Below are 22,746 nucleotides of genomic sequence, written 5' to 3'. Positions count from 1 at the left end.
CAGGATAGCCTCAAATTCACAGCAATCCTCTTACCGCTGCTTGCCCCGTGCTGGGATCATAGGCGTGCACCACCACACCCAGCTCTAAGCTTATTATTGCTGTAAAGATTGAGAATGTGTTCGTTTATCTCTCCCTGGAACATTTTTTCCCTGTATTTTTCCATGCTTCATTTTTTTGAGATCCTTAGTGGCACATTTATAGAGATTCCCTACCATCTTATCAAAACTGAAACCTCATCACTCTTATTCGTGTTTTCCTGCTTTGTTTACCTTGGCACAATTCATGATTATCTGATGTGCTTATTGTCTGTCCCTCAAACCAGAAGGGAAAGTAAGGAGTTTGTCTTATTTATTGCTGTGGCTCCAGTACCTATCACAGTACATGTCATGTAGTAGACTCCCAAAAGTAATTTTTATATAATAAATACCTGATAAAATACTTAATTGCTCTTGTTAGCATTTATTTCTATTACTGAAGTTCCTACATGTAGTACATAAAATATTTTATTATATAATATCATATAAGTACATTATTTCCTTGTTCTTATAATCTGCACCTTGTGGACATGAAAGTACATATTGCTGCAACAACTTTCAAAGAACCTTCTGTCACACATTATGTATTCTGCTTTTAATGAGTAGTAGGTGGGTGGAGGACAGCTTAGTTTTTGTCTTTGTTGTTACATGATGTGAATGTTTTGAGAGCAGGACATTTTATTTTCAAACCGGTCTTTGGGGGCATCTGGAGAGTGGAGAGGAGTGTTAGGGGAGAAAACAGATTTATTGTTATAATTTTCAACATAGTGATCCCCTTGCCAGACAGTGATTTGTTCTTAAGTTGTAAGGTATATAACAACAACAGACTTATTTTAAGAAATATGTCCTGATGATACCTAATGAACTTTTCAAAAGTGGTATTTTTATTTCTTTAAATATTTATATTTACTTATGAGAAAGGCATTGGGTGGGAGCATGTATTTTCCCACTGCAAACCAACTCCAGATTCACCAGCCACGATGAGCATCTGGCTTTACGTAAGTACTGTGAAATCAAACCAGAACCATCAGGCCCTTTAGGCATGCACTTTTAACCACTATGCAATCTCCCCAGGCCTGAAAAGTACACTATTTAATTTATTTTAAAAAGTTGCTCATGGTTTATTGGGTGATATTTGTAAAATAATAAAACTCTGATTTGCTCAGATTAGGGACAAATTCTGGAATGTGTAAACAGAGGGTCAACTCTGAAATATGTAGACTGAATCAAGAATAATTGCTTTAAATCTTGATGCTACCATGGAAGCTCAGAAACAAATTTTCCAGCTTTGATGGTACTTGGGAAATTTGTTAACTGGATGAACTCAGGATACCATGTTTTTTTAAATTATCATTGAATTGAATGACTACTTATGACTTTATAAAATTTATTGAACATATTCTATAATTATAAATCAATATTAATGTTTGTATGTAATCTTAGCAAAGATACAATGATAGGCATGCTTATATTTAATTGAATGTTTAAGTGATGTGTTCAATGGAAACCATACCCACATTCAATTACATATAATTACTTGAATCAGACAGCATATGCCTAAATTCATTATGGCGTGTGTGTGTGTGTGTGTGTGTGTGTGTGTGTGTGTGTGTGTGTGTGTGTGTGTTGTTACAGAATTATTACACTACTTGGCTAGTGGCAACGATGATGAATTTTTTTTGTTTTAAGCTTTTTTGTATTTGAATGTACATAAAATCATCTACAGCATTCTTTCTTTCTCTATTTATTTGACAGAGAAAGAGAGCTAGAGAGAAAGAGAATGGACCCATCAGGGCCTCTAGCCACTGCAAACGAACTCCAGACGCACATGCCCCCTTGTACATCTGGCTAACTTGGACCCTGGGGAATCGAACCTGGGTCCTGTGGCTTTTCAGGCAAATGCCTTAACAGCTAAGCCATCCCTCCAGCCCCAGTATTCTTTATAAGCTACTCCACTTCAGGGCATGTTATTAGTCAAAAATAAATTAGGTTTGATTCACTACTAGGTCATAGACTGATTGTACTATTAGTGAGACGTGTATCAATCTCAGCATGAAATTTCAAGACCTAGCAGGTTCTAGACATCCTAATTCTGATGCTGAGTTATGTACATACTCCAGAAGCTATGGATAGCGCACACACACACACACACACACACACACACACACACACACACATATGATGGTCTCTTTGAAATAAGATTAATTATCCCGGAAGGCAGTGCTCTTGAGTCACACCCTGAAACCTTGCATGGAAACATGGCAGATTTACTGATGAAATAGACTTAAGATAGTCTTAAGGGATAACTTGCATGAGAGAAAATTGGCCTTCTCAGAGTGAGATTGGTAAAGGACAGTATTCTACCCTAAAAGGAGCATGGCTCTTAAAATCAGTGCTATCTTTTCTTGCTTAACTTATATGACCTTAATAAATTTACTTTTCTAAAGATTCAAATGCCTCATTTGTGATGTTGAAATAATATCAATAGAGACCATCAATGCCTGGCAGACTTAAATGAGATAATACATATCAAATATCTGGCAGAGATTGGTGCCTAGCAAGGGCTAAATAAGCTTTTAAAGTCATCTGGGAAAGCTGATGCTAGAGTCCATATCTGGCCAATGCTTTCTTATGTAAAAGAAAATCAATTGTCCATTTCACCCACCGAAGACAATCAAGCTTATAATCATAGTAATTTTCCCTAGGTCTATACTTTATATTCCCATTTTCTTTCTCCATGAACCCTATTCTAACTGATTTGCTGATAGTTTTAGTTACCCTAAAATATGAATAAAAAGTATCAAATCATATTACATTTATTTTTTAACCCAAAGTTAGCAGAATAAACATGTCCATATCTTTCTAATGTATAATGGGCCAGAAATTGTGGTAGAAATTAGATATTAGTTAATTACAAGTACCTAGTTATCAACAGTGGAATATCAAATCTGAATTCATAGGGAAAATATATAGATTGATAAATTATTTTCAGGTTTTGTGTAATGGCAACAGCCTCTTAAGTATATAGAACAATTTAGTATTCTCAATGATCTTCCCTTTCATTTCATCTTCATTACAACCTATGTAGTCCTGTATAATTAAGCTCTGTTTTGGAGATGAGAGAGATCATTTGCCTCTAACTGGTTTAGAGACACACACATACACACACACGCACCCTCAGATTGACACTTATGTCATTGCACATTTTATTACAACAAGCTCTTCAAACTCTGTTGACATATCCAAAGAATAACTGTCAACTTGTAAAACACTTTTCTGTGCTTATAATTTTTTTAGATGGCTTTTAAGCCCCACCCATAACCTCCTCTTCCTTGTGATTTGTAGAAACTCTGTCTGGGCCCTCTGGCTATTTCAGGAACACATGTCTTAAGTGTTTTAGTGTTCTTGCTTATCTGGAGGGAAGGAAAACAGTAGAGATTCAAGTTCATGTCTAAAGTGGAGAGGAAAGAAGAGGGCCTGTGATAACCACTTATGATAATAAAGTTCTTGAGAAACTGTATTATTGGTAAGTACCTGGAGTTTCTCCAATAATGCAATGATTATCCAGCCAATTCTCTGTCATTCTCTCTGTCTCTCTGTCTCTCTCTCTCTGTCTCATTCTCTCTCTCCCTCTCTCTCTCTCTCTCTCTCTCTCTCTCTCTCTCTCTCTCTCTCTCTGTGTGTGTGTGTGTGTGTGTGTTTGTGTGTGTGTGATGCTGGGGATGTAGCCTAGAGCCTTACATGCTAGGGAAATTCTTTACTTCCAAGCTCCTTCAGTGCCCAGAGAATCTTAGGGTGAGGGGATTAAACACTTTGAAGAAGGGGTAAGTAAGGCCAGGAAGAGGAACTTTCTGAAGATTTGCCATTCCATATGAGATTGCCAGTGGAAGACTGTATCAACAATAGTGTTATGTTCAAGTCGTGACACTCTTGTTTCTACTGTGGGTAGAAACAAGAAGCTGCACTTGACATCACTCTTGGGCCTGGAAATGCTTGGTAGTGATTGTCATCCAGGGCTCCCATACTAGATTTCAATGCATGCTTTACCATTTATGGTCTGTGTGACTTGAAAGAAGTTGTATAATTTCTCTGTGTCTTAGTCTTTGGTTTTAAAAATGTGATTAAACAGTATACCGGCCAACTTGTTTGTAAGTATTGTGTGAAACAATGTGTGTAATAAAATGAATGGGGCTCTGGATGCTTTGAATGCCAAATAAATGGCAGGAGGTAGTATTATCATTACAGATATTATGACTGTTGCTTTTTTTTGTTGGTTTTTCGAGGTAGGGTCTCATTCTAGCCCAGGCTGACCTGGAACTCACTATGTAGTCTCAGGGTGGCCTTGAACTCATGGCGATCCTCCTACCTCTGCCTCCCAGGTACTGGGATTAAAGGGATGCACCACCATGCCTGCCTGACTATCGTTATTTGATCTTGGATCTTATGCAATAATTATCTGGACTATGATCAGATAAAACAAAGCAAGCAAACAATAAACCTCTAGGCTTACTGCATATTTGCTGATTTGTTTTTCCTCTGTCAAATATATTATAGTAAAACTGAATAGTGTCATTGATAGCTTGGGAGGTGACAGTAGCTTGAGGAAGGCTGGGTGGGAGGCAGCTTTGGAAAAAATAGGTACATGACTGATTCCTTAGGACCAGAGAAATTCTTTGCCAATTAATGGAAACCAGGGTTCAAGAGACCAGACTTTTAGTCCTAGCTCTGCCACCAATATAGTATGTTAATGTCGGTAACTTGTCTTCTATCTGGCTATTGTTTCTCCTGTCTTATCTTTTGAATATATTTTATTATTGACAACTTCCACAAGTATAGACAATAAACCATAATAAGTCCTTCCCCTGTCACTTTCCCCTTTGAAACTCCACTTTCTATCATATCACTTTCCCCTCTCAGTATCTCTTTTATTTTGATATCATGATCTTTTCCTCCAATTAGGATGGTCTTGTGTAGCTAGTGTCAGCCACTGAGAGGCCATGGATATCCAGGATATTTTGTGTCTAGAAGAGTGCATTATAAGGAGTCCTACCCGTCCTTTGGCTCTTACATTCTTCCCACCACCTCTTCTGCAATGGACCCTGAGCCTTGGAAGGTGTGGTAGAGATGTTTCAGGGCTAAGCCTTCCTCTATAACTTCTTCTTAGCACTATGGTGCCTTCAGAGTCATCTCAGAGATCACTGCCTTCTGAAAAGAGAAGGTTTTCTAATAAAAAAGTGACAGTAGCATTAATATAGGGGTATGAACATTAAGAAAGTGCTTACCAGGCAGTTTGATGAGCATAATATATGCATTTAGCCAGACACCAGCAGTCATTACACCACTAGGGCTCATGACTTCCCCCATCATAGGTTTTAAGCATTAGACATATATTTGCTTCTGTGGAGCAGGCCTCCAGCTCAATGAGAGAGTAGCTAGTTTCACCCATAACAGACATGCCACTATTGCACCTATTGGCTTATTTGGCCTGACTGGCCAAACTTAAGGCTTTCAGTGTCCACTTTTGTTTATCTCCATGGATAACTTCTGTCTGCCCCATGGAGCTGCATGCAGTGTAGCTTTTTCCAGCTTTCTGTCAGCTGGTCTACTCAGGAAGATTTGTTTATCTGTTTTAGAGAGAGAGAGAGAAAGAGAGAGAGAGAGAGAGAGAGAGAGAGAGAGAGAGAGAGAGAGAGAGAGAGAGAGAGAGAATGAGAATGAAAAAGCAAAGGCATGCCAGGGCCTCTTGCTGCTGCAAGTGAACTGTAGATGTATGCACCACTGTATGTATCTGGCTTCACATGGCTATTATGATATTGAATTCTGGGCCTGCAGGCTTTGAAACAATAGCCTTTAACCACTGAGCAATATCCAAAGTCCTTCTTTTGTTTTTTAAATTAGTGACATAGGTCAAAGATGAGTTGTTTCAAGTGTGGATTGTGGTGTGTGTCAGAAGCTTTTCTGTGCATGTATGGATTTTAGTACTCAACTTTCCCCTTTAAAATATTTTATTTATTTAATTTCAGGCTTTGCAAACAAGCATCTTACCTGCTAATCCATCTCTCCAGTCCTGATTTTCTCTTTGTCTTCAGTTTTCTACCCACTTTGTGAAAAAATCCTTGAACAATATAGTGTCTAAAGTCTTTCATTGCATTAGTGACAATCCTGTAACCTGGAAGTCAATGATAACATTGTCTTTGTGATCATTTGGGAAAATCTAGGTTGGCTCCCAAGTGTAACTCAGGAATTCATGGCAATGTTTCCACAAATGAATTCAGGGGCAAACTATCTCACTTAAATGTGTTGGATTGATTAAGGAAATGCTATTTATCAGCTAGAAAAAACTTTAGTAGCTTGGAGATAGGAATGAAAGAAGTGATTTTTATAACGTTCTACTTAGCATTATGCTATCCATTATACAGGGATATGGAAATTTTAAAGATCAACAGAGGAGAACTTTGTTACAATTTCTCTGATGACATCTTAAGGAAGTTTGTTTTCATTACTCTGTAGGTAAAATGAAAGGATTTCTCTATCAGACCTAATGTGCTGGGGCAAAAAGAAACCAACGTTACTTAAGCTTTGAGAGTAGCTCCATAGGAGATCTGTCATCTTCTTGGATTCAAATCCTCTTGGTACTTAGAGAGACTTTTTGGATCTCAGGAAGAAAAATGGAATCCTATTATAAGTGTATGAAGCACATAATAAAAGAAACAGCATGGTGTTGATTCAGCTTGGTTAGCTAACTGAAGGAAGACTTAAGTCTTGGGACTTCCAGAAAAAAAAAGCCCCCACAAACATTTGGTATCTTCATACAATGAGGCAAAGTATGAAAAACCATGAGATTGCTGCTGTAGGTACAACTCTGTTACTAACTTTCTGGGTAATCTGGGATAAATTTTGATTTTACTTCTCATTATCTGAAGGATAATTTGGCTATCAATGATTTAAATATACCTAATAGCTTCAATTCTTTGATGTCAAGAATCTATGATGTAAGAATTGAGGCTTACCAATCTTAGAATGTTTCTTATGAATCATGTCAGGTGCAGAAGTGGTTATTAAAAATATAGAACTTTTGGGGATGGAGAGATGGATCAATGGTTAAGGGCACTTGCAAAGCCTTTTGACCTGGGCTTAATTCTACAGTACCCACATAAAGTCAGATTTACAAGTGGTACATGTATGTGGAGTTTATTTACAGTGGCAATAAGCCATAGTGTACTCTCTCTCCTCCCAAATAGATAAAATATAAAATAGAGAACTTTTTATTAAGTAGGTGTTTGTAAACTTTGATCCTAAAAGCAATATTAGTTTTTAAAAATGTGTGTGTACGGGTACACCAAGGTCAATTGCCATTGCAAATGAACACCAGACACATGTGGCATTTTTCCATGTGGCTTTACATGGGCTCTGAACCCAGGATGGTAGGTTTTAAAAACAAGTGCCCTTAATTCCTGGACCATCTTCCCAGCATATTCGTTTTAATTTTTCAATTTTTAAATTTATGAAATAAAGAGAAAGAGAGGGAATGGGTGATCCATGGCTTCTAACCACTGCAGATGAACTCTAGATGCATGTGTCACCACGTGTACCTGGCTTACATGAGTTCTCGGGAAACAAACTTTGATCTTCAGGATTTGCATTAGCTGCTAAGCCATCCCTCCAGCTCCAGCATATTCTTTAAAAATAGATTACCTCATGTCTTGTGGTATTTAAATACTTTTATAGTTTTAAAAAGTGAGGACAAATTCATATTTACACTTTAGATAGGTTACACTTATTGTAAGTGATGTGGAGAATGTATTGGAGGAGGAAAGACTGGATAAGATTATGACAAGATCAACTGAGGATGTAAGAGTGATCATGGAAAGATTGGATGGGAGAGAGAAAAAGTGAATAAGACTAAGGAACAGATAGTGGTGATGGCATTTACTGATACAAGAAGCAGTCAAAAGTAGGGTAGTTGTGAGTATACAATCTGATGATTCATAATTTATGAAGAGATAGAGCAAATTTAGTTTTTTGAGGCCTTGGTATGGTGTCTGAAGTTTTTAGTTGTCAAGTAACTTTCAGATTGATTGTTGCTAGTGGCAAGAGTTGCTGTGGCATCTGTGATGTAACAATTTCTCCTCTGCACAGGAAGGATATGTTGGTGGGTCAAATATCAGGACAAGGCTTTTCAAAGTGGCCATATTCTTGTCAGAGTCTAAAAACATGTACAGGGCTTAGAATTTACAGGTTTCTTCATTTGTTTTGCTTAGGTTTGACTCTTATGGGACCAAAACCCTCCCATTCCAATAACATTGGATTCATTACAGTGGAAAAGGACTTGGCTATGTCCTTTTCCATGGTTCAAGGGACACAGTTCTCCTGTTTTGGTGGAAAGTACACAAAGAGCTGTCAACATATTATTAATTACAGTTAGTCATTTGATTATTTGAAGTAAGATAATGTTATAATTATATTTTTCCTGTTTAGAGTGATTTCTACATATAAAACCTTGAAGAAATGGCTTTGGTGTCTGAGGTTGCAAGATGCCTGTGTATCCTGCTTATTTTTGCATTGATTGGCCATACTTTCACTGCCCATTCTCCCAGGAAGATCAAAGGTAAGTGAATAATTTAAATGGATTTGAATTGTCCACTTTTAAGATTAGGGATATTGTTTTCAACTTACCTTATGGAAATGTATAACTACCAGATAATAATAGTACTACTTTAGAGATACATAAAATATATGTTCTTAATAGTCATTCTCATGTAGAAGTAAGTGATGATCACAAACATTCTCAGGATTAAAAGGCAAATCAAAAAATAATTTCCATAACTTTTAAGTAGGATTTTTTGAGTGTATATATGGTGTTGTATGTGTGTGCTGTATTCATATGTATATGTTGATGTATCACCCTGTGTCCTCAACCTGTGGGGAGCTAGAAAATGAAAGAGAATGTAGGGTGTTCCTCTGTATTTATCCTCTGGTTTTGCCCTTGGGATGGAGTCTTTTGCTGACTCTGTAACTTGCCATTCATGAGGCCCTGTTTGAGGAGCCCCAGCAATACTCTCATCTCCACTTCCCACAGGACTGGCGTTATAGAAATCTGTGGCCATCCCCAGTTGTTTACATGGGTTCTAGACATCAAAAATTGGGTAGTCTCAGGCACTCATATTCGTGCAGAAAGTGCATTTAATTGCTGAACCATGTCCTTGTGTAGGATTTTTCAAAAATAGCTTAAGTATCTGAAACTTTTTCTCACGTGAAATGGAATGGCATGGCTGGAAGCTGGAAGAGAGTCAGTTCCCAGACAGTCAGCATGTCTAGTGCCAGAAGGTGCTACATGGGCGACTGGGGGAAAATGACCAATATCTGTCCAAGCAACTCATGGTCTCGCCTACCATTCTTTTTAAAGTCCATCCATGGAATGCTTTAGTGTGTCAAACTTTGGGGAGTCATCTGACCTTCATTTAGTGAGAGGATTCTATAAGCTAGTACAGAACAACAAGATCTGCCTATTCTTTAAAATTTTAAAGCACTTAGGCATAATAAATATGTTTTCTATACGTTTTTTCTTATATCGGCCACAATGTTAACTGCACATAGCAATATAGCAGATTTTGAATTAACACAGATTGTTTCTTGCTATTTGTGTAAGAAAGTATTATTTTAGGCCAAATTCTAGTGTATATGTCCAAAGAGAAAACTCCATGTTGAATTTATTTCTGTGCAAATGTAGGTCATAGAGAGGCAAAGATCACATTTTGCATATGTGCTTTCTTGACGATAGGACAATGACATAGCAATAGTTGAGGCTGTTAAACAGCTTTATTAAGATAAAATCCACTTTCAAAAGTGATATGTGGAGCATTTTAGTATAGTAACAAAGTTGTCAAGCCACCATTGCTATCAAATGCTAGAACGGTTTCCACACCTTCCAGAGGAACCCTGTGCATATTAAGCAGTCACACTATATTCCCCCTTGCTGCAGCCTCTAATCATCACTGATTTTCTGTTTTTGCCTATGGATTTTTCCATTCTAGATACTTTATGTTAATTAACTCACCAGATGTGGTCTTTTGCCACTTTTTCTTTTACTTAACATGTTGTAAGGTTCTTCCACGTTATAGTCAGTCATCAGTACTTCATTCCTTTTTATGGCTAAGTAATATCCCATTATATAGAGATCCTTGTTTTTAATCCAGTAATCAGGTGATCGGCACTTCAAAATAATCCACATTTAGCAATCTTTGTCATAAAGTAAGGAATTATACATATATTTTATTGCTTTCTTTTCAGTTAATCCTCCTCAGAATTTTAGTATTGTGGATCCTGGATATTTAGGCTATCTGTACTTGCAGTGGCAACCTCCTGTAGCTCTGGATAAGAAATGTAAAGTAGAATATGAGTTAAAATACCGAAGTGTTGGCAATGAAAGTTGGAAGGTAAGAAAAATATGTACTTGCAATAGTAGAGTGATTATTAGGTGTTTTTTGTCACTCCTGCCGTCAATGTGCACTCTAATTCCTATGTCTTAATAGTTCTTAATAGTTCTTTATGCTTCAACATCCCTTAATTCCTGACAAATATGTTTATGCTCCATCTAGTACTAGACTACCATTGGAAGTATAGGAAAAAATACTAGGTTCCATGGAATCTAGACTTGAAAAACACTCGTGCATTTTGCCATATTTTGTACTCACTTATTATATTAGTATATTTTTTGTTGTTATAACCAAACACTTGAGGCTAGGTGATGTATAAGGAGACGAGTTTGGAGTTGGAGGTATAGCTCACTGGCAAAGTACCTGCTAGCACAGGCAAAGCCTTGACTTCCATTTCTAACACACACATAAATAAAAGATTTATTTTTGAGTCTTAAATTCCAAAGTAGAATAGCAACATTTGTTCAACCTCTGGATATGGCTTCCTGGTGGCTGGCATCACAGCGAAAGCATCTGTGAGAGGGATTCAATAGAAAGACAAAAATTTAGAGAATGGGGAGCATCCTACTCTTATATAATAAGACAGTCTTACAAGATCAAATTTATATTTTGTGCAGATTACATTATTAATTATTTATGTGGGTAGTGCCTGTTATGACCATATAACCTTCCACTAGGCTTTATCATTTAAAATCATACCACCTCTCAGTATTACCACACTGAAGAGCAAGGTTTAAACACATGGGCACATTCAAGTCAGACTCATTTAATAGCACTTACATGCATAGATCTGGTTCTTATATGTGCTACTGTACTGTGAGCTTTTTATCTGTAAGAATCAAGACTTATTTTTCTTTGCATTCACTGCCTAGCACCTAGCATGGTCCTTTGTGTGCTTTGGAAAAATATCTCAGTGAAAGTTTATTGAATTATCAATTATTTGCATATTCAACTATTGCATTCACTTAAAGCACTGTTGCCAAAGTCATCTATAATTTAGCTAGGTAGTTCTTAGGAACAATTCAAATTGAGTATTTATTGAGCAACTCTCTACCAGACACTGCTAGATTTCAGAAATATAAGACTAAATAATAGATAATTTTCAACTTGTAGGGACTTATAATTTGCCTAGTTTTCTCTTATTTTGTGTGGTTCTTGAAGGTTTCATATTACATGTGAAAAGTGATAAGTCATTTGTCATGTAATGAACATATGACTTATCAAAACTAACTCAAAATTGATCATAGCTCATGTTCCTACTAAAGAACCACTTTCACTTCTAGGCACTTTTGGTTTTGTTTCTGTATTGAATGACCTCATTAAATGATATGATATCTTCCAGAAATATATCTGGGACACCAGAGTATACAATCATGAGGAAAAACTTAGATATGAATAGCTTCTTACTCTTGTTAGTTGGCTCACAATACCATGGTTGTTTCTAAACTTGACTATGTTAATCATTTTTAATGTTTCATCTTTTCTATTAAATAGACAATTATTACTAAGAATCTACTTTACAAAGATGGGTTTGACCTCAATAAACACGTTGAAGGAAAGCTACGTACACTTTTGTCCAAGCAGTGTACAAATGGATCAGAAGTTCGAAGTTTGTGGACAGAGGCATCTTATGCAATATCAGAGAAAGGTTAAAACAGCATTCCCTTCTTACACTTGATACTTCCAGTAAAATCTACATAAGGAATAAGTTACTTAACTTTTATCAGGTGCTTACATATTTCATAGATCCTGTAACAATGTGGGAAAAATTGAATCCTTCTTAGCAGTGAGTGACTGGCCTTTTGGAAAACTTTAAATCAATAGATACATTTGGTAAAGCCTTCATCTTATTAATATAGTTCCCATTTGTGGGGGGCGTATTAGCAAACATGCACAAGGATTGTTCAATTGCTCAGAGCATCCTAGAATAGTCACTTTAGTATTTTGACATATAGTAGTATTAGTTAAATAAGTGAGCCCTCTAAAGGTTTAGTTTTCTATGTCATACTTACAGTGAAGCAATTCCTGAAACCTTCCTTTTGAAATGATTCCCATTACATTGATTACTAAATGGAGTGGTAAGGCCAAAGGAAATGAAATTGAGAAGTGATTTCACAAATGGCTTGTCACCATCTCTTTTAAGTATTCACAGTTCATTCATTTCCTAGGAAGCCCAAAAACTAAAATTGAGGATATGAATTGTATATATTACAACTGGGAATATTTAGTTTGCTATTGGAAGCCTGGCATAACTATACATTCTGATATCAACTATTTTATGTATTTCTGGTAAGTGTTTTTCTAAAAATTTTTATTTATTTATTTGAGAGCGACAGACACAGAGAGAAAGGCAGATAGAGCGAGAGAGAGAATGGGTGCACCAGGGCCTCCAGCCACTGCAAATGAACTCCAAATGTGTGCACCCCCTTGTGCATCTGGCTAATGTGGGTCCCGGGGAATTGAGCCTCCAACTGGGGTCCTTAGGCTTCACAGGCAAGCACTTAACTGCTAAGCCATCTCTCCAGCCCTGATAAGTATTTTTACACATAGCATTCCATATTAGGAAAATATCATAATTAGCCCATAGTATGAGTAACTACATTTCTACTAAACTAAAGCTATTATTTTTATTAGTTATGCTTGCTATAATTATTATTTGTAATTATGCAGAAGGTTTCAATGGGAGTAAATGGTTTTAGGCTGAAGGTACTTATAAAACAACCTATGAGTGGTTCTGTACTACATTAAATATTGTATCCTCCAGATAAATTATAATATTAAAAGCTTGAATATATGTTAGATCCTTGCCTTAAAAGAAGTCAGTTATCTATTGAACTCCATCCTTTTTCCATTTTTTTTTTTTTTGGTTTTTCAAGGTAGGGTCTCACTCAGGTCCAGGCTGACCTGGAATTAACTCTGTAGTCTCAGTGTGGCCTTGAACTCATGGCGATCATCCTACCTCTGCCTCCCAAGTGCTGGGATTAAAGGTGTGCACCACCACGCCCGGCTCCATTTCTTTTTTTAAACTGTCATCAAAGTTTTTAAACAGAATCCATGCTGACTCTTCATTCCTTAATTGCTTCCTAGCATCAGGATCACCACGTTCTGACATTGCTTTTCAATGCTGCATATATTTTCTGTTTCCCTTCTCTTTTCTCATAACCTTCCTTCACTCCCCCTCACTCCAATGATAGTTGCCCTGCTTCTAGTCTTTCCCCTTTGTATTCTTTTTGTCCACTGCAACTGACTTTGCCATTTTCATATGTCATTCTGTTGTTCCAAAATCCCCAGTGGTGTTGGAGATATGGCTTAGTGGATAAAATGCTTACTGGGCAAAATGAGTACCTGAGGTAAAACTGCCCAGTACCCATGTAAAAGCTGGAAACTGTGGCGGATGAGAAGGGAGGAAGAGATAGGTGAATCTCTAACAAGCTTGTGTGCCACCTTGTCTGGAAAACACAGCAGTGCATAACAATAACACCAGAATGAGTTATAATAGCAAGCTCCAGGCTAGCCTGGTCTACATAGGGAAATCCTTTCACAAACAAAATGAAGCCTAGAACTTAATTCTCTTGAACTGTATGCAGCCCAATTAACCAAGAGAATTCAACATTATAAATCTCCTTGAAGTCAAATATTTGACATAAAATTCGTACATTCCAGATACTTTCACTAGCATCCTGTCAGCTGCTGTGTTGGCCTCCTTTCAAAAGGGATTTTGGTTGTTTTATAGCTGAAGTTACAGTTTGCATTGTAAGTTATTCTTTGACAAAATACATCAGACATCATGGCTTTAGAAATCAGTAATTTACTACCCCTCTATTCTCCATTAGTTGTATTGCAGGAATGATGTTAACATTAAGTGACATGTTTAGGAGAATGAGGAAATTACACATTTATTTGCCAAACTACTTTCCCTTTACTTTTTGTCCTCTCTTCCAGTTGGCTTTTCTGAGACTGTAGTATGTGTTGCATTCTGAAGACTTTCATTTCTTTAAAAAAGATGTGAATATTGTATGGCGGCTTTTAAACTTGTTTCCTTCCAAAACAATTTTGTCAGTAAAGAAACAAAAACAGCAAGCATCACCCAAGCTTGTCTTAATAGTAATCTTTGATTAACAAACCTTTTTGATGACTCAATATAAAATAAATCCATGGCATTTTGCTTTGTAAAGATAAAGATAGGATATTATTGAACAGCTTTTTTCTCCACGTTATATCTTACAACGATTGGAAACAGAATCCCAGTATACTAAAGATACCAGTAAACAATTTTTGCACTACTTTTTTCTCACAGGCATGAGGGCATGGACCATACTTTACAGTGTAGCAACTACTTCCAGGATAAAGATAAAAATATTGGATGCAAAGTTTCTGATTTGGAGTCATCAGACTATAAAGACTTCTTTATTTGTGTTAATGGATCATCAAAACATGAGACTATCAGATCCAGCTATTTTATTTTCCAACTTCAAAATATAGGTAATATGAACATATGACTTCAATTTTAAATTCATTTCTTATCCTTTAGGCTGTTCTCAAGAGAAAGATAGAAGAGGTAGGGAGGGAGGGAAGTAAGGAATGAGAGAGAAAGAGAGATTTTGAATTATGGACGTAAAAAGTAAAAAGGAAAGGCAATAGAGTATATGAGGAAGTATAGAAGATAAAAATTAAGAATAAATTACCATTGTTTTTAGAAATTACAAAAGTAGTTCTCAGTTTCAAAGAGTTTGTCTGACATACAGTACCTTCATTTGGTTTAGAGTTGGTGAAGGATTAATTATAGAATCCCTTATTCCCAGGCTTCAGTAGACAAATGGTTGGATGTTTTCTGAGTTTCTGTTATCTGTTCTAACAGTTACAAGAATAACAGATTCTTGAGTCAGCCAGACCTAGGTTTGAATCTTCAATCTGACACTTTCTAATTGTGTGATTTAGATTAAGTGCTTAACTTCTATTTTCATTTTCCTGTTCTATAAATGAAGATAATAGAGCACCATCTGATAGGGATATCATAAGACATGAATGAGATCATGATGAAACACCTTAGCACATTATCAAATGCATCCTAAGTGCTATGTAAGGGTTAGCTGGCAGTGAAAATAGTAGAATTGTAGTTGTTGTGTTTCTGAAGCTGCAAAATTAATTAGAAAATAATTGCAGTCATTTGGATCTTACTACTTTTTTTCTTGGGTGTAAATATTTTTCAATGTGTGACTTATCAAAAATAATACAAAATGGGTGGTGGGCTGATGGTTTGATCTGCATAAGTGTGAATACCTGAGTTTGGATCCCTAGCACCCACATAAATGCTGTGCATGATGTCATGTGCTTGTAATCTCAGTGTTTAGGGGGTGGAGATAGGTGGATCCCTAGGAAACGTGGTTAGTCAGACTTGCCTAACAAGTGAACTCTGGGTTCAATGAAAGACCCTCTTTCAATAAATCAGGTGAAGGCAATAGATGTCAACCTCTGGCTTCCATCGTATGCATGTAATTACACATGCACATGAACCCACACACATATGACAATGCATAAATAAAAACACATCCAACAAACCCACCAAAAAACAAGAGCAGCCGGGCATGGTGGAATATGCCTTTAATCCCAGCACTCAGGAGGCAGAGGTAGGAGGAACACCATGAGTTCGAGGCCACCCTGAGACTCTATAGTGAATTCCAGGTCAGCCTGGGCTAGAGTGAGACCCTACCTCAAAAAAACAAAAAAAAAAAAAAAACAAAAAAAAAAAACCAAGAGCAGTAAAACCCCACCAACTTTCCAAAATAACCAAGTTTCTCAATACACTATTTTTGTTGACAAGTAACTTTGATTTTAATTTACATCATTGAAAATAATAAAAATAACTTTCATGTTAAACTCGTTTTCTTCTGCTTTTCAGTCAAACCTGAATCACCTGACTACCTTTATATTACTGTGGAGAATTCAGTTGACATTAAGATGAAATGGAACACGCCTGAAGGACCCATTCCATCAAGGTGTTTTACTTATGAAATTGTGGTCAGAGAAGATGATACTTCCTGGGTGGTATGAATATTGAATTTATTTGCACAAATTATATACATAGCCTTTTACATAAAATAGGAAACTTGAGAACAAAAATCAGTTGCTAATCACATGGGGTGTTGAATGTAACATATATTTTAGTTTAAGTTCTGTCAAATCTAGTGGAAAAAGAAACATTTTCAGTCTGAAAGTAAAACCAATCATCCCAATTTTAAAGTTACATAACACCCCTAGAGGTGATCTGGTTACTGTTTACCAAAATTTTATTAAAATTTAAAGTTGTTAGGAGACTAAAATGGATTGTGGCCACAAGTGAATTCCAAATGAAAGCTATGAACACAAGATCTTTGCTTGAGGATTGATCATGAGTTTAAAAATTGTGTATAGCAAGACTACAAGAGAATGGCTTACATAGAGAAGAGGGGTTTACAATCAGAAGTCGGTAATGTTTGTTAGACAGATTTCACCCTGGCATCAACAATGTGGTGATGAAAGGCATGAAACTGCACATTTGTTTCATTAGCTTCCATTATGACAGTGGTGGAGACAAGCATGTAAGCCACTGGTTCTAATTAATTCAATTCATATACAGACAAAAATAAACCTAGTTGATGAATTGATTTACAAGGCACAAATTCCGCAGCTAGAACTACAATAAAGACCCAACTCCTACTCCACTAAATCAATAGTACATTATGACTGCTTTCAAGAAAAGTTACAATGAATGAAAAAACTCTCATAGTAGATGAGAAAAGCCCAGCAGCTATTTGAAATGCAAACCTGAAGTGATTACTTTAGTGAATATTTTATTTATTGCGGTGGTATGCTGACATCTGACGTGGCCATTACATGGCAATCCCTGAATACTATGACACTGGTCTTTGAAGATTAATTAAAGTTGAGAAACAAGGGGCACAAAGATTAATCGAAATTGAGAAACAAGGGGCACAAACAGTTTTGGATATTGTAGCAGTCAGCTTCAGGTTCACTGAGATGAACTTCTAGACCAGGCACAGTTATGGAGGAAGGGATTTATTGAAGCTTACAGATCCAGGGCAGGTTCCATAATGGCAGAAGAAGCTGGCCTGCCTTCACAGGAACAAACACACACTCAGAGAAGCACAAGCCTAAAAGCCAAAAGCCACATAGCAGACACACTTCAGGAACTCCAGCTAGCACACTGTGCATATCTTTAGATTGAAATATCAAACCCACCATCACACCTTAAGATCCACCCAGTGAAACCGCCTACAGCTATGTGGCTGCAGATGCAGATTACAAAGTAATAAAACAATGAATATATTGGGGACCATCTATTCAAACTACCAACAGATATGAATGCTATAGTTTCTACAGAAAGAACATTCCTATGATGACTCTTTCTTTTGTTAACTCAAAATATATATCACATCTTCTCACTTATAGAATCTGGAATATTTGACACAAATGCAAATACCGGCATTATAGACACCAAAGCTGTATAGGTGTTTGGCCTCACCGCATATGCTGTTTTTCATTACAAGTGTCCATATACTACTGTAGAAAAAAATTAAATATGGATAAAGAAGGAAAGAAAAAAAATTTTAAATCAAATGATAAAAAGAGATGATCAATACAAGTAGTATACCTCTCTAGTCTTTTGGTGCATATATTTTGTTGGAAAGAAAACATTGTTTTTCCTTGGCTTTCAGTTTGGTACAGATAAAAATAACCTGCTCAAGAAGAAAACACTAAATGAAAGTAAAGATGTGTGTTTTTTTATAAGAAGTAAAGTGAATATATATTGTGCAGATGATGGATACTGGAGTGAATGGAGTGAAGAAGAATGCTGGGCAGGTATGTGTGTAAAGGACAGGAACTAAGAAATGAGGTGTTTTCTACAAAGTTTCTTTTTCTGTCAGTGTGTTTTGTAAGTATGGAATTCAAAACTTCTTGCTATATCCCTTAAATGGAGAAAATGTTTGTAAATAACTGCATAAAGGATAGACATTAAGAATTTAATATTCATTTAGAGTTAGAAGTCCTATTATGTTTTTACATGATTTTATTTTATTTTTCTTTATTTAATTGAGAGAGAAAGAGAATGGGTGTGACAGGTCTTTGGCCACTGCAAATGAACTCCAGATGCATGTGCCCCTTGTATATCTGGGTTATGTGGGTACTGGGGAGTCAATCATGGGTTCTTTGGTTTTGCAGGCAAAAGCCTTAACTGCTAAACCATCTCTCCAGCTGCCCATTATGTTTTGTTTTTTTTTTTAAAATTTTTGGTGCATTTTTATTTATTTATTTGAGAGTGAGAGACAGACAGAGAGAGAACAAGGCAGATAGATAAAAAGGGAATGGGTGCACAGGGCCTCCAGCTATGCAAACGAACTCCAGATGACTGTAACATCTTGTGCATCTGGCTTACGTGGGTCCTGGGGAATCAATCCTCGAACCAGGGCCTAACTCTAAGCCATCTCTCCAGCCCCCCATTATGTTTTAATTGGAGTATTTTGTTTGTTTTGTCAGTTAAGCAGGAGTTCATGTTAGTCAAATTTTTATACTTTCACTTTCTAAGAAAATATAAATTTTAAGTAAGGGACACATAATTACACACTTGTGCCTAGTATTAAGAATATCTATATATCTATATCTATATTTTGTTTTTTGAGGTAGGGTCTCACTCTAGTCCAGACTGACCTGGAATTCACTGTGTAGTCTCAGGCTGGCCTTGAACTTACAGCGATCCTCCTACCTCTGCCTCCCGAGTGCTGGGATTAAAGGCGTGTGCCACCACACCCAGCATGAATATTTTCTAATTAAGTTGCTATGATTAAGAAAAATATATTCTATTTATTTCCAACACTAACTTAAACTGACTTTTCATACAAAGGTATTAAAAGTTATATAGCAACATAAACTGAAAAACCTATAGAATGAAGTAAAAAGTATGATAGATTCAGAATATATTAGCTTTATGGAAAATGACTAATAATTATTCAATATTAAAAAAATCACTTTAGCATTTCTAATTCAGGCATATAAATATGTGTGTAGTTGTAATAAATGTTCAGATGTAACTGCAGACAGATACTAAACTTTCTATTAAATATCTCTCTTTCATATATTCTACTACAATAAATTCTGGCTAATAGCTCCCTATAAATACAGTGGTGTCATTTTTCCTTTTTATTCATTGCATACTTGTTAGACACCTACTGTGTGTAAGATTCTTTTCAGAAGTTTGAGACATATCAGTAGTCATTGCTCTCAAAGAGCCTCTATTTATTCCCAAGTTGGGAAGAATTGGGCAATAAATGAGACAAATGTATTATATCATCACTAAGCATTATGGATAATAATAGACAGTTCAGGGTAGGTCTCAGTTAATCAAAATTATATACACACATATGTAAGTATATGTAAGTATATATTCAAACAAAACTTATTGCTTCTATATTTTTCCTTTCTGTTATGATTATTAGAAATCTGTAGAATCCATAGAAAGTTTATGTTCTGAATTATATTGAGTGATTTGGTATATTTTAACCACATTTTCACAATATGAAACTTTTAAATGTGTGTTACATAAAATTTCATCGTAATATTGATGACAAATTTCTTCTCCCTGAGAGGTAGCTCTTAGTACAGTCTTGATTTAGATTTAGAAATTTTGGAAAACAAAAAGAATTTCTTGAGTCACATATAATTTTAGTTCTTTAGAAAAAGATTTCTTATTGAATATTTCAAGTTATAGAAAATAACACAATAAAATTTATTTATTTATTTATTTATTTATTTATTTATTTATTTTTATTTGAGAGCAACAGACACAGCGAGAAAGACAGATAGAGGGAGAGAGAGAGAATGGGCGCGCTCAAGCTTCCAGCCTCTGCAAACGAACTCCAGACGTGTGCGCCCCCTTGTGCATCTGGCTAACGTGGGACCTGGGGAACCGAGCCTCGAACCGGGGTCCTTAGGCTTCACAGGCAAGCGCTTAACCGCTAAGCCATCTCTCCAGCCCCACAATAAAATTTTTGAAAATTAAAACATATCATCTTCACAGTTTTCTTGAAGAGAAAAAGCAAGTAAAACATAACTGGTATTTATACATTAGCAAATATTTCAGTTTAACTTAATACTAAACTATTACTATTTACTAGTTTATTTAGAAAATAATTTAGTTTCAAAACTCATTATAAACTTCTAACATTTCCCTCTTTTGTGATTTTTTTAATCTTAGGTTATCACACCCCCAACTTGATGTTCATTTTCATAGTACCAGGATGCCTTTTCATAGTATTCCTCTTATCAATACTTTGCATGGCTTTGGATGGGGGAAAACCTGAACCAAAATTGGTAAAGTATTTAATATTATTATATTTAGTCTATTTTTGTATAAATACAAAATGTCAACATTAGGAACTTATGGTTTACATTATCATTATGATTACTTTTATTTTTTTAATTAAAAAAATTGGTTATCGAGGTATGGTCTTACTCTAGCCCAAGCTCACCTGGAATTCACATATAGACTCAGGGTGGTCTTGAACTCATGGCGATCCTCCTACCTCTGCCTCCCAAAGTGCTGGGATTAAAGGTGTGGGCCACCACGCTTGGGGAAATACTTTTATTTTTGACAATTTCATACATGAATGCAATGTATTTTGATCATAGTCACCCTGATTACCTTTTCATAGCCCTCTCCCAATAAAGCTTTTCTTCCCAACTCATTCCCTTCCTACTTTCATGTCTTTTTTTATGAGTCACTTTGTTTAATTAGGGTTGTTTGCGACTATAGGTGGGAGGTTATTTACTGGTGCATGAGCAACCTACCAGCTGTTAGACCACTAAAGAACTTGCTGCCCCTCCCCCAACAACCATTTATCTGCGTACCTACTCTGGGAGTCTGGGAGGAGTACCATCTTGTGAATCCCTCCCCCATCTGTGCTGGAATGTTGACAAGTTTAATTTGTGCAAGAAGCCTCAGCTGCCACGAGTTCCTGATTGTAACCTACTTTTGCCTCCTCACTGTGATTGTACAGTTAATGCTGTGTGTGTTACAATGATATCTTCAGAAAATAGTCATTTTAAAAAATGACCCTACAAGCTTATTTCTTGGGGGGGGGTGAGAATTTTGTCAAAATAAAAGAAAATGAACTACTATAGACCTTTACAATTAGAGAAGAGTTCAAGGAAAGAATTCCAAAAGAACTGTATTGGGAGAAAGGAGAAATACTGAAAATGATCATATACTGAGACACAGTATAGTGTGCCAGAGACAACAGTTCATATCAAAGTGACAAAAAAAATTATTTTACTTGGAGGGGGAGGGATACCAGAATCCATACTAAAAGTATAACTTGTGAGATGACTTTAAATTATTTCTCTTTAAGTTATAGAGATATGATAGATTTTCAAAAGTTGTAGCGGTTACTCACTATACATTCTTAGGCTCTAAGCAGTAATTGTGACTTGGAGAAAGAAAATCTTAGAACTACATTTTTTTTAAAGATAGAAATGTGTAAAAGGATGGAAATCTGCATATGTATGAAATACTTCTCTTTACTTCTCTAATGAATATATTTTTTATGAGAGAGAGAGAAACAGACTTGGCATGCCAGGGCCTCCAGCCACTGCAATTGAACTTCAGACGCCTGTGCCACTTTGTGCACATGCACGACTGTACATATGTGTCACCTTGGGTGTCTGACTTATGTGGGATCTGGGGAGTTGAACATAGGTCCTTAGGTTTTGCAGGAAAGCTCTTTAACTGCTAAGCCATCTCTCTAGCACCTGAATGCTTTATAAAACTATTTCTCTGGGGTATTAATCTTAATGAAGCTGGATTAATAATGATGATTTGCTAGTGACAGAATTCTTTTTATGTTTCAGAACACTACAGAAGTGGAAAATGAATCTAATTCTTATGAAGAAACATTATGTTGAATAACAGCTCATTTCCATGCATATAACCAAATGTCAGTAGGAGTCATATTAAAGTGAATTAAACGTAGATGACAAACATGTCTGATAATAAACTACTACTGTATTTATTGGTTGTTGTTTTCTGAGACAAGAGCTAACTATGTAGCTCAGGCTAGCTTTGAAATCACAAACCTTCTGCATCAGCCTTGCAGGCACTGGAATTGCAGGTTGTGTACAACCATGCTCATTTTCACTGTTGCGTTGAGTTGACTTTAGGGTGTTCAAATCTTCAGCTAATAGTCAATTTCTGATGTTCTATTACAAGGTTGTTTTCACAGCT

The 22,746-nt window shown here is 36.2% G+C and overlaps 1 protein-coding gene across 1 annotated transcript in view; it reads left to right on the top strand.

Annotated features, from left to right (window-relative positions):
- Positions 1–22,534, top strand: part of Il13ra2 (interleukin 13 receptor subunit alpha 2) — a 64,647-nt gene extending 42,113 nt beyond the window's left edge. The window contains exons 4-12 of the mRNA XM_004658953.2: positions 8,515–8,644; positions 10,327–10,472; positions 11,967–12,120; positions 12,641–12,761; positions 14,770–14,954; positions 16,372–16,517; positions 18,188–18,332; positions 20,722–20,837; positions 22,374–22,534. Of these exons, the coding sequence (XP_004659010.2) occupies positions 8,545–8,644; positions 10,327–10,472; positions 11,967–12,120; positions 12,641–12,761; positions 14,770–14,954; positions 16,372–16,517; positions 18,188–18,332; positions 20,722–20,837; positions 22,374–22,427 (1,167 nt within the window). The 5' untranslated portion in view covers positions 8,515–8,544 and the 3' untranslated portion in view covers positions 22,428–22,534. The remainder of the gene's footprint in view (positions 1–8,514; positions 8,645–10,326; positions 10,473–11,966; positions 12,121–12,640; positions 12,762–14,769; positions 14,955–16,371; positions 16,518–18,187; positions 18,333–20,721; positions 20,838–22,373) is intronic.
- Positions 22,535–22,746: the final 212 nt, after the last annotated feature.

This window comes from Jaculus jaculus, chromosome X (genome assembly GCF_020740685.1).
Source record: "Jaculus jaculus isolate mJacJac1 chromosome X, mJacJac1.mat.Y.cur, whole genome shotgun sequence".
Taxonomy (NCBI): Eukaryota; Metazoa; Chordata; class Mammalia; order Rodentia; family Dipodidae; genus Jaculus; species Jaculus jaculus.
This window is presented reverse-complemented; position numbering and strand designations above follow the sequence as displayed.